Source organism: Lagopus leucura, unplaced genomic scaffold (assembly GCF_019238085.1).
Source record: "Lagopus leucura isolate 7727_CA_CO unplaced genomic scaffold, USGS_WTPT01 Super-Scaffold_739, whole genome shotgun sequence".
Classification (NCBI taxonomy): domain Eukaryota; kingdom Metazoa; phylum Chordata; class Aves; order Galliformes; family Phasianidae; genus Lagopus; species Lagopus leucura.
In genome coordinates, this window is record NW_024962255.1 from 20247047 (window position 1) to 20259188 (window position 12142).

At 51.2% G+C, this 12142-nt stretch overlaps 1 protein-coding gene across 1 annotated transcript; it reads right to left on the reverse strand.

The window, feature by feature from the left end:
• Positions 1 to 8422: 8422 nt before the first annotated feature.
• On the reverse strand, positions 8423 to 11887 carry HHEX (hematopoietically expressed homeobox). The gene is made up of 4 exons (XM_042863048.1): positions 11506 to 11887; positions 10102 to 10280; positions 9968 to 10018; positions 8423 to 8827 (listed from the first exon to the last, which is right to left on the reverse strand). Exons 1-4 carry the CDS (start codon positions 11885 to 11887, stop codon positions 8606 to 8608), a joined length of 834 nt encoding a protein of 277 aa, XP_042718982.1. The 3' UTR covers positions 8423 to 8605.
• Positions 11888 to 12142: the final 255 nt, after the last annotated feature.

Sequence of the window (12142 nt, forward strand, 5' to 3'; positions counted from 1 at the left end):
CCAGCTAACTCTGCCACAAAAATCAGTAGTAGATACATCCCAGGGCATCTGGTATATCTCAGAGTACTGGAGAATCAGCAACTCATGCTATAAAATAACAGGAGAAAGAAATATAATACAAAGCTTAACAGAGCTTAAAAACATGGACTTCAGAATTAAATATTTTTTATATTCCAGAAAATAACACCCTGACTCTGCACCTTCTCCCCTCACCAAACTTCTCTACAAAGGATTCTTTTAAAGGCACAGCCATGTATTAAAACATACCCATCAGGTTCAGGGTAGAAAATATTTCAGAAGCTGTATGAACTCCACTGCCCATGAACACCTTGCAATATACTCACAGACAGCAGAGGCAGCCCCTGCCACTCATGGGTCCTTTGGGGAGGGTGGCTGCACACACAAGTAATATTCTGATACGACTCACTCTTTTGGTGAGTAGTTGCTTTTATTCTGTTTCCTCAGTATCTTATCTCAAAACCACAAAGAGTTTAAGCAGAATCATAGTTTAGAAAAGCTCCGCATATGCTTGGCCCTGGGCACTTTCCTGAGCTGGCTGTTCACAGAGCTTCCCTGTTCAAGGCAAACAAACAGAAAAGCATATCCCAAATAATTTTGTAGTCTAAGAAACCTAAATCAACTCTGTGTTACTGATACACCCTTCACATTTTCTTTCATGCCATAGCTTTGTGCTATGTGTTTAAAATAACTGCCGGCACATACCATGATACGCAGGAAGATTCCCTGTGAATTGTGTAGGTCTTCTAGTTTATCCTGGGGCTTTGTGCAGAACACAGTTGCCAATTTGTATAATTGCAGAACACAGCACTGGTGGTTTCTTCTGCCTCACACTTTACAATTCAACTGTGTATCTAAAAAAATAACTAACAGGCATACAGGTGTCTCAGGGCTACTGAGACATGGGAACTTGGAGTTATTCTAGACAGCTCTTGGAAGATACCAATTCCATTTCCTAAGAAGTCTGAAGGCTTGTAAAGTCGGGGTACTGGCACCTCTCCTCATCAATGCGGTGTTCTTTTGTTAATTCTTAATTCTTCATAAAATAACAGTCATTTCTGACTACAGATAGACTGTAAGTGACACACAAATTGGCACAGAACCAAAACTATATGGCAGTGGGAATATTCAAAACACTTGAGAAGTCCAAGTCTCACTGTACTTGTTCTAAAGTAGTTGTCAGCTTCTAACATCTATCATTGTCCTTTTGTGGTGAGAAGAGAGAAAAAGGGAAGAAGAAACAATTCCTGCTAAATCTCTCATTTTGGGACTGATTCATAACTGTTTGTTACATCTTCACACTGAGAAAAAAGCACAGTGAGCTCACTGAGAGAGTTCATCAGGTTGATGTGATTGGAGCCGTGTTGCTGGCAAGAATGATGCGAGGAAGGCAGTTGTCTTTCTATGAACTCACCTAAACATAAAACAAACAAACCAGATCAAAACACGAAGAAGCAGAGCTCTTACCAAGTGGCCTTTGGAAAGCAGATCTCACATTCCTGTATAAACCCTGTGTGGTTTACCTCCTTTCTGGCAGTCATCCTGCAAAGTGAAAACCCATTAACCTAGAAGAGTTTGTTCATGTGATGCTTGGAAACATGTAAAATGGCACAATTTATGAGAATGTATATTTCAGTGCTGCACACACAAGTTATGAGAACGTATCAGTGCTGCACACACTGTTGCACAAGGAGTCTGGAAGTTGGTACACAAATCCTCATGTGCAGCTCCCAAACTAATGGTGCCTGGCACAGGACAAGCAGTCTTTGCTGCACAAAGGTCTCCAGATCACCCCTACCTGGTGTCCCTCCCCACTGCAGGGATGTCAACTTACGTCTTAGTTTATGTTTATCCTTATAACAGTCTCTGTTTTCCGCCCAGTACCAAGCTTTTGATAAGTATATTTAAACAGTATTAATGTCAAGAAATAGAGGTTTTTCTTCCATCTTCCACTTTGTTGATAAGGTTTGGATATTTAGAAGTTTACAGTTCATTTAAGCAAGCACAAAAGCACATTTCAGGTCCTTCCCTGTCTTCATCTGGTTGATGTTAGTCATTCAAGAGCTCTCACATGGGGAAAGCTTGTTCAGATGCTAAAAATATCACATGTTTACACTTGTAAATCACCATTAGCAAATGATTTTCCTAATGCTTCAGACAATATAATAGCAAAGTGCAGCTGCTTCAGCCAGAATGGTATTTTAGTGATTCTTAAGGACTTAATGAGATCGGGTAATTGACTAGTGAAGCTAAAAATTTTACCTTCAATTAAACAATCAACAGCTCCGTACATCAACATAATCATCTTCTCCCCTCCACCTCCCCGTTATCAAATCAATATGTGGGCAGCAGTTGTCTAAGAAACCACTTCCTCTGTGCTTCTAGACCAGTGTTCAGGACCCATTTTAAAACGTTTATTCAATTAGTCTGGTGTAATTTGCAAATAATGGAAAGTATGTAGTAATGCAGATTCCATAAGCAACTAAGGAAGAATAAGGCCTTAATTCATTTGTTGTTTAACTACATTATTTACCCTACATTTGTTCTGGTGCTACCAACAAATAACTTAATACTCTACATTTTAAAGTATCAGGATCTATGCTTGAGTTGTCAGTGCCAGATATATTGATTATACAGAGAGAGAAAATAAGGTTGTACAGGTTGTGTTGGTGAATCAAGTGATTCACAGTTTAGGAGAAAACCATAAACAAAAGTATTATATTTTAAAAAATCTGCATGAGAATATAAAATAATTTCATCAAGAAACTACTTCCAAGGGCCATGTTACAATAAAGAAATCTCATTTTCGAGCACTTGATTGTGAATTACTATAAACTGCTGTTCCTAATCACAACTGTGAGTGCAAAGTATTTGTTTCTTGAAGCACAGGGCACTTCTTCTGTCTTACAAAGGATTCTGCAACTAAGCACACTTGGACTGCCACGCATCAAACTTGGAGGAGGGCTGGTACCATTTTTGACCAGGATTTTCAAAAGTGCCTAGTGATGTGATCTGGGTCCATCCCCAAGTTCCCAAGCAGAGCTGTAAATATGGGGAATAGTTTTCAGGAGCCCTGGGAAATGCAGCCTGCTCAAGCACCACCAGCTCTGCTGCTCTGTTGGATTATTTCAAGCTGCTCTCCTGGGGGTGGGATGCTTCTAATGGTTTGTGTGGGGTGGGTGTCACAGCACCAAGGAGGCCACATTGCACCAAGCACTGTGTTGGTGACAAAGACATGCTGGGTCAGCACCCAGGGCCAGAGCCAGAGCTAATGCTATGGGACAGACCCTATCTGCCTCTTGGGCAGCACTTTTATTCCCAGTCCAGCACTGCTCCTCCCTACATTTGACTGGCATCGACATGCACACAGCCAAGATGAATTCAATATCTAATTTGACAAGAAGCCCAGGACCAACCAACCATACTACCAAAATTGGCAACATTTCTTCAGTGTGCCAGCAGAGCTGCCTGGGCGCCACGTTCCAGATACCCACTGAACAAAACAAACCAAGTTAGTGCAAAACTCTTCTTCAAAGACCATTATATTATAGACTCATAGAATCATTAATGTTGGAAAGACCACTAAGATCACCTAATCCAACCACAAACCCATGTCTGTGACTGCTCCAGACCATGTCACTCAGTGCCCCTTCTACCCTTTTCTTGAAACACCTCCTGAGACAGTGTCTCCACCATCTCCCTGGGCAGCCTGTGCCAGTGCATCACCACTCTTTCTGAGAAGAAATATTTCCTAATATCCAATCTGAACCTCTCCTGGTTCAATGTAAGGCCATTACTTCCCATCCCATCTCTGCTACCTGGGAGAAGATGTGGATGCCCATCTTACTACAACCTACATTCAGGGAGCTGTAGAGAGTGATAAAGCCTCCCTTCAACTTCCTCTTCTCTAGACTGAACAATCTCAGCGTGTCAGAAGTGGGATCCTGGGATTGTTTTGTACTATATTGTACTAGCCTGGGCAACGTTTGTTCCAAATGGGTGTAGAAAGGGCTCCCTGGCAGAACTGAAGGTTTGGTGACAGGACCAAGAGCGTGGGTCCCTACAGAGGCACCTCTGTAACTACCCAGCTTTGTGCATAATGTGTTCTGCTGCACCACAGGTGTGGGCAGGATCAGTTGCTCTGACCAACCCCATGTGCAGATGAGTAGTTCTTTGGGCTGGGTAGGAGGGTTCCTTCTCATACAGAAAGGGAAGTGGAAGAAGTGATGTACGTAAAAGTTACCTCTTCCCCTTTTAACCTGTGATCTTTACCCTAGTATCTGCAGTAAGTCATTGAGATAAACTACATGGTAGTGAGCAGCCCTGACTCATTGTACAACTGCCATCACTTCATGTGGGTGTACTCCAGGACAAACACCTTCTTTCAATATGTCTAGACTAGAATAGAAGTTGTGTTTTTAAGACATAAACTAAGGTGGCTTGACTACCACATTGTGAAACCTTGTATAGACAGGACAAATCAAATGCTTAAAGATGTTAAAAAGTGTTTCCTAAATAATTCTGAAAACACAACTTTTATAATTGTCTAGACAATGCCAGAATGTTTTCTAGAGTGACATACTGAGATCATGGAAAGCCTCACTGCTGCAGCCGAGGAGCGTGGAGCACAGGCAGATATCAATAAGGAGCTTCTCCACATAGGTTTTCAAAGCAACGACAACAATTGACAAGTGGAGGAACACTCTGAGGCCTCATCTCGGTGATAGGAGCGAAAGATCCTATTTCAGTACATTCAGTTTACTCAGAACCTCTTTTTTCAAAAGCAAAACTTAGAAAAAGTCCACTAAGATTGTGTTCTGCTCAGCTGTAGCAGGTCTGGAGTCCCAGCAGGCAATAGCAGCCTGCTAATACAACATTATGGACATTGAAATCTATGTGTTGTTGGATGAGATTCTTAGTCCTCAAATAAGCTTGATTGAATTACTTCTGGAAACGGTCCTTTCTCTAAGGTTGATAAGATTCCAGCTCATTTTCCATGCCCATTCAATCCTTGCCCCTGTGCATTTGCCAAAGCTGTACCAACAAAAGCAAAGTTTGATGCTTCTTTACCATCAGTGCTTCCAGCTGGGTGTGAGAACCCACTCATTTCTTACAGGCCACTGGCCATCCCTTGGCTTTGCCTCTGCCTTGATTTTTGATAAAATTTACTCAGAAAAAACCTTCAACCTAAGCTACTCCTTTAAACATCTATTTTAAAGTGTGTGGCCAACATGTGTGTACACATTCTTGTTGTGATAATTGTCATCTCCTACCAAGTCAGCAGATAAACTCTTAGTCATTTATGTACATCCTTGTTCTGTTGTGCTTCTAGAAAGCTGAATGGCGAGTGAACAAGTTAGAGGAACAGTTACCAGAACTGTCCTGGCATCTTTGACATCTTAAACAGCAGCTTGGGAAAATGAATAAATAAATACACAGATAGATAAGACAAAGGAGCAAGGGGGAAAGTCTTTATGCAACTGAAGAAGCACAAGTCCAGCCTCTCCGACTGCTTAATGACAGGATCTGTTAGTATAGAAAAGAAAAAAATTCTATTAGTTCTATTTACCATTAAGGCTTTATGGCGTGGTTGTGTGTTGGTCAGATAGCAAAAAAAGCACGTTGTGATGAGTCCCATTAGAAATAACGTCTTTGTGACATGGATTGGTACCTGATAATTAGGGGAAAAAAGAAAATTAACAAAGCAAATGAAGTGCCTACTGAACAGTAATTCTTGTGTATAACTCCAAAATGACAGTCCAGGCTTGGCTTGCTTGTTCTCAGCGGTCATTTGCCAATAGCTCTGGAGCAATGGAGCTATGGAATGGAGACACTTAAGTTACCATGAGGAGTCTTTTTAATAATTGTGTCGAGTTCTTTTGTCCTTCAGGTGCACTATCTGAAATATTTCAGAAACATAGATTGATTTGCTGATGTAAATAAAGGCCTGGAGCCAACAAAACCCATGAGTCGGGATAAGGCTGAGGCTCTGCAGTCAGTACAGGCTCTGCAGTGAGCACCCGCTGTCACCAGCAGTCCTGGGCTTTCTGTCTCGTGGAGCTCAAAGGGAGAGTGCTTGAGGCTCTCTGGGGGACCACGACCGGGTGTCCCACTCGTGTCCCGGATCCGGAGCTTTGGAGTCGTTCACCAGAGATTTGGAGCCGGGTCCCACCCGCAGCACCCGCAGCTCCGCGGCCCCAAATTCCGGGAGTCCCCGCGTGTGCCCGTCCCGAGCAGCCGAGGCCCCGCACCTGGGAGCCGCTGTTTAAGGAGTCAAAGTACATTGGCAGCCGGGTCGATAGCCTATTAGGCTAGAAAGAGTTCTGCATATCAAAGGCCGACGAACCCAATGACTAAAAATATAAGTACCTGACCCGGAGGATTAATCACACACTGTCAAGCTGAAATCGGTGCAATTCTTCCAATCATTAACGTTTTGCTTACAAAAATGTGCTTTTCTGTTTGTTTTTCTGCTAAATGATAACCATTTTCAAGTTGAATCTGCTGATAAAAGAGTCGAAAACAAGACGGGAGTTGTGCTGGAAAGGTCATACGTGCTAGTTCGGCATGAAATAGCCAACACGCAAACAAATAGGAAAAAGCGGTGTGGCACGGAAGGGGCTCGAAGCTTTTGCCGCACGCTGTAAAGTGCCTCGGCAGATTTTCTCCCGCCGAGGACGCGATCGCCGGGATGCGGGCAGCTCCTCTCGGGGCCGGGATGCTGGGAGCGGGCTCCAGCGTCAGCCGCAGCTCTGACCGCTGCCCACCCTCAGTGCGAGCTCCGCGGGGACCTGTGGCGTTGGCACAGCCCCGCCACCTGCCCGACACCCCGCAAATCCACAGTCCTGCTGGGCTCCGGGTGCGATGCGAACCTTTCGGGGCAGGGGATCCCATACCGCCTCGGTTGGAAATGGGGCTCCCGCAGCCCGTCGCGGCTCGGTCCCACGCGTGTTCCCGTCCCCGCGAGATGGCACGGCCGGTGCCGCGCGATCCCGGAGAAGGAAGGAGAACGGCCGGGCTGCCCTGCTGGCACCGCTTCGTGCTCGGTGTGACTCCAGTGGAGACCCGGCCCGAGGGGAATGGGGCTGTGGGAATGCTTTTCACTGCCCACGGCGATGCTCCCACACGTTTCACGGCGGAGAACACCTGCCGGAGCCCAACAGCGGCAGCGGCGCCTCCCGCTCTGCGCGGTGTTTGCTCGGCTGTTACCAGCCCGGCTGCTTTAAGGGGGCACGGACCCGCTCTGACGCGACGCACCGGCTCCTCGAGCCGAGGGGAGACCCCGCGAGGTCTCCCCCTCCCCCCCTTCCCCCGCCGCGTTTCGGAGAAAGGCCGATGGATCACCGCTGTTGACTCATGCGGGTCAGCGGCTGCCCGGCTCCGGTCGATGCCCCGTGGACCCGCTCCTCCTCCCACTCTCTCTCTCCGCATTCCTCCGGACTCGCACGAAGCCGACACGCGGTAGAGAACCCAGGCGACACATTGGGACACGAGGCCGCGGGTAACGGCTGTCGGAGGGCAAAGCCCGGCTGCGGGCACCTGGGGGCTGTGCCAGGAACTGGGCAGCGGTGGTGCAGAGTTTCGTTTTATTTCAAACAAAGCCATCGAAAATTAAATACCAGTTTTTGCTTCTTCTTCTTCTTTTTTTTTTTTTTTAACATTGAACCAATATGTACAAAATATGAACATGAGGTATAAAACCGCAAAGACTTTTAAGGCAAACTGCTATGTACAGAAGCAGAGGGGGACACACTGGGCATGGTTGCCCACTGCCACGCTGCACCCTGCAGTGCCCTATCAGCCCCCTCATTTCCTTCTGAAATGGGAAATCTGGGGAAGATTTGTCAAGGAAAAAACAAACTGGGTTGGTTTGATGCATTGCTTTTGAGTTGTGGGTTTTTTGTTTTTTGTTTTGTTTTGTTTTGTTTCCTGCAAATGGAACCACGCAGATTGTGGAGCAAAGTCCTCCAAAATACGATGAGAGACATTTCATTCCATCAAGAGCAAAACTGAACACGGCCACAGCCTTTGTCCAGTCCGGGGGGAATCCCGCCGGGGGATGGGGGGGGGGGGGGCGGCAGCAGGTCCTGTGTGGGGTAAGGCACTGTCGGGATGCTCCAATCCCTCTATACGGCACAGAATACATTTCTCTGCCTGCAAAGGGCACTTAAAGTAATCCATTTAAAGCACATTCGTTTGCACACACAAAGGCACAGTCCTGCCCTCTGCGCTCCCCCACCACATGAGCTGGGGGGGTGGGGGGGGAGGTGTTTTCCAGCAGCCAGAGATGGGCACAGCGCTGTGTTCCAGTCAGAGCACCAATCAATGTACATAGATCTTACACGGTAAATACAAACCACCGATCAGTCCCTATAATCAAATCAGAGATCTGCCAAAAACCGGATCTTTTGTAGAACATACATCTTTTCTTTCTCAGATCATTACAGAACGAGTCCATTTGTGCTTCTTTGTCTTTCAGCGGAATGGTGAAAGTCCTCTCCCATCATAAAATCCTCAGTCCCACAGTCCCACAGTCCCGCAGTCCCGGGACAGCACAAGCCGAGCTCGGCTCCGTGCCTGCGGGACATCAGCGTGTGGCACTGTAGAAGCCTTTGTCGCCCTCGATGTCCACCTCCTGGTCGGAGTCGTCAGAGACATCGGACTCGGGGTCCTCCTGCGAGGCGGCCGAGGGGCTGTCCTGCGGCTCGGCCTCGCCCCCTCCAGCGGGGCTGGGGCTGCCCTCTGGTCGTGGGTCACCGTGATCGCTGGTGCCTTCCGCCTCCTCCTTTTTGGTGGCCTGGGGGTTCTCCTGCGGAGACAGAAAGTCACTGGGTACGGAGCTACAGGGAAGCACCACGGGGTTCTGTGTGGGAAGGGCTGAGTCCCACGGGCTGTGCCCACTGAAGCACTCGGGGCCAACTCTGCTCTTTAGCGAAGTGAATGTTTGGTGCGAGGCTCCAAACAATGCCCTGACCTGTCCTCAATTACATGGCAATCCTCGTGGCACAAGGAGGGAGACAGAATTCATCAGTGGCTCAAAAGCAAATGAGAAGAAAAATATAATTAAGTATAATTAAGCTCTAAGGCCGAACTTCAATGTGAAAACACGCACTATTAAAACATAAATCGAACTGAAGCCCATTGCTGAATACAACAGCCCGTGTGCCCACAGTGGGGGAAGCAGGTGGAGATGCACGGCACTACTGTAGGGTGTGTGGGGATGTGTGTGGAGTCACAGCACGGAGGGAGCAGCTGCGGGGCCGGGAGCTACAGGCACTGCCGAGGGGCTCTGCTATGGACCAACATCGAGTGCAGGAAGGAGGAGATCTGAGCCGAGGTGCTGTAAACCCGAGGCAAAGTTGCAGATCAAATTTCCTGCGTGCCCAAAGTGGACCACGGGGCCCCAAGTGGACCTTGGGGGCCCCAAGTAGGGCCCCGACCCGACTGAGCTGGGCCATAAAAACAGAGCCCTGCCTTCAGCGCGGTCCGTAGGGGCGGAGGAGCCGCGCAGCGCCCCGCATCGGGACCGCCCGTAAAGAGCCGCGGCTCTCCCCGCGCTGCCCCCGACGGGGGGTTGGGGTGGGGAGGTCACTGAAAGCGCCGTGGCCGTCCCCCTCCGACCCCACCGCCGCAGCGGTTCACCGTCGCTCGCTTATCTCCCCAGCGCTAATTGGCTAAACAACATATGGGTTTACAAAACAATTAGCGCCGAGTTGCAACGGGCGCGGTGTGAAGGCCGCCCGGCATTGACCCGGAGCCGCATTAAGAGCTTTTAGCATTAGTGCTGCCCGAGCGAGCCCCGTCGGGCCGCGGCGCGGTGTTTGCCGTTTTAATCAAGGTGAAGAGGTTAAACAGCGCCGGATGAGTGCTGCACACATCCCGCACCGGGCGCCGCGCCGAGATAACGCCATTAAACCCGTATTGCTATAGAAACGGAACCATCCCGTACCTGCTTCAGGCGCCTCCATTTGGCTCTGCGGTTCTGGAACCACGTTTTGACCTACGGCGGGAGAGAAAGGCACAGGGTGGTGCGGGTCGGGACGCAGGGACCCCCCGGCCACGGAGAGTGGGGCTGGGCCTCACCTGGCGCTCGCTGAGCTGCAGCAGCTTGGCTAGGCGCTTCCTCTCAGGCGGGGAGAGATATTTCTGCGTCTCGAACTTCTTCTCCAGCTCGATGGTCTGCTCGTTGGAGAAGCGCACCTGCCCACCTTTCCTCTTATGCAGCGGCCGTTGGATGAAGGGGCTCCACAGCAGCGGCTTTCCTTCGGGGAGAAAAGGAGCAGCACCATCACCGCCAATCCCGGCCCCTCGAACCCCGGCCCCGCTACCGGCCCCAACTTTCTCTCCTCTGTTTTCGCAGCCCGGCGGAGCAGTGAGCGCTCAGAGCCCCTCCACGGGCTCTGGCAGCGTTTCCGTCAATGTGTTTCCTGTTGGTCTATCGCGCAAAGAAAATACAGAGTAGAAGAAGAAAAAAAAAAAGTCCTTCTCTTCCTTCTGCTCTTTCACTGCCGCGTGTCTCCTCCATCTCCCACCGGGATGGCCCTGGCCCGCACGCCCCAACCCCGCACCGCGCTCCAGCCCGGTGCCTGCGGGACGCCCCCGGGGGTCCCGGCCCGCCGTCGTTGGCCGTGGCCAAGGTATCGCCGCTGTCCCCCCGTCCGCCGCCCGCAGCCTTTGAAATTCGCTGCATTGTTTTTCAAGATTTTTGCTTGCGTCAGGCTTTAGTAATTCTGGTGCAAAACAGCCTCAAAAAATAGGAAGCAACTGGTTATTTTAGCTGTCATAAAGGCACATCCCACACAGAGGAAATGAACAATATCAGAAAAACGGATCCCGGCTATCAGAAGCCGAGTGTTTCCTGAATTTGTCTGTATTGAGGATGTCGATAAAGTAATCAGCGCCGTGCACGACTCCCGGGGAAGAGCCTGCTCCGGGCGGCCAGGAAAACACTTAACAGCTACTGAAACCAGATTTACTCCTATCGAGAGCTCAAGGTTTCCTGTATGAACGGAAAGGGTCAGGCTCCTTCGCTGCTGCGGTGCGGTGACTCAGGGCGCGTTTTGCAATCACTGAGGGCAGCGCGGGCCCCGCACCGGGATAGAATGCCCCCCCCCCCCGGATCCCATCCGCGAGCCGCGGGGCCGGGAGCGGGGCCGGTGCGGGCGGCACTGGGACCCATCGGCAGGAAAAGGCCGCGATCTGCTGCGCGATCTCTCGGCACAATTAAAACTCCCCAACAAAACCACACGCGACATTACTAAGGACACTCTGAGAGGCGCTCGGTTGAAGGAAAACAAATCTGAGTCACCGCGGCCGCGCACTGCGGTCTCGCTCCCAACGCGGAGCTGCCCTGAATTTACTGTAAAGCGGGAGGGCGCCGAGGGGGCCGGGGCTGAGCTCCGCCGCTTCCCCGACGGCGGCGTGGGACGGGATGAGACGGGACGGGACGGGATAGGGACCGGGCGGGGAGGGGGGGCCGCGGCTTACCCAGGGGGTCCTGGCGGATCAGTGCGTGCGTATAGTCGCCGACGGCGCGGGGAAAGGAGTAGAGGGGCCCGGCGTAAGCGCCGGTGCCGTAGGTGGCGGCGAGGTGATGGGAGAAGGCCGGGTGGATGGGGGTCGGCTCGTAGACGGGGGTCCGGTACGGGGCCACCAGGCTGGTGAAGGAGGAGTTGGGCGACGGCAGCGTCGGCGGCGGCGGGGCGGGCAGGGAGTGGGGGGCCGGCGCGGCGGCGGGGCCGCGGCCCAGGATGTCCTCGATGTAGAAGGGCGTGGGGTGCGCGGGCTGCAGCAGCGGCGTGGGCGCGTACAGCGGGACGCCGACGCCCAGGGCCGCCGCCGGAGCCGCGCCCGGCGCCTGGTACTGCATGGCGCGGCCCCCCCGGCCCGCCGCGGCCCGGCCGCCCCTCGGAGAGCGGCCCCGAGCGCGGCCGCCGGCTGTTGCCACCGCCGCCGCGGGTTTCTCCGGGCTCGGGTTCCCCTCCGATAGGTTTCTATCGGCGCGGGGCGGAGCCCGCGTGGTCTCTGTCCCCTTCCTGCCGCGGCTCCGTCTAGCCAATGAGCCCGGACAGGGAAGGGGGAAACCACCCCCGCCGGCGAAAGCTCCCCCCCGCCTCCCCTGAGC

What these genes read in the sequence shown, in the direction of transcription:
- HHEX (XM_042863048.1), bottom strand. Translation starts at nt 11,887, where the DNA reads ATGCAGTACCAGGCGCCGGGCGCGGCTCCGGCGGCGGCCCTGGGCGTC. An exon ending in GATCCGCCAGGACCCCCTGG is followed by an intron (nt 10,281 to 11,505) that starts GTAAGCCGCGGC and finishes TTCTCCCCGAAG; the next exon opens with GAAAGCCGCTGCTGTGGAGC. An exon ending in AATGGAGGCGCCTGAAGCAG is followed by an intron (nt 8,828 to 9,967) that starts GTACGGGATGGT and finishes CTGTCTCCGCAG; the next exon opens with GAGAACCCCCAGGCCACCAA.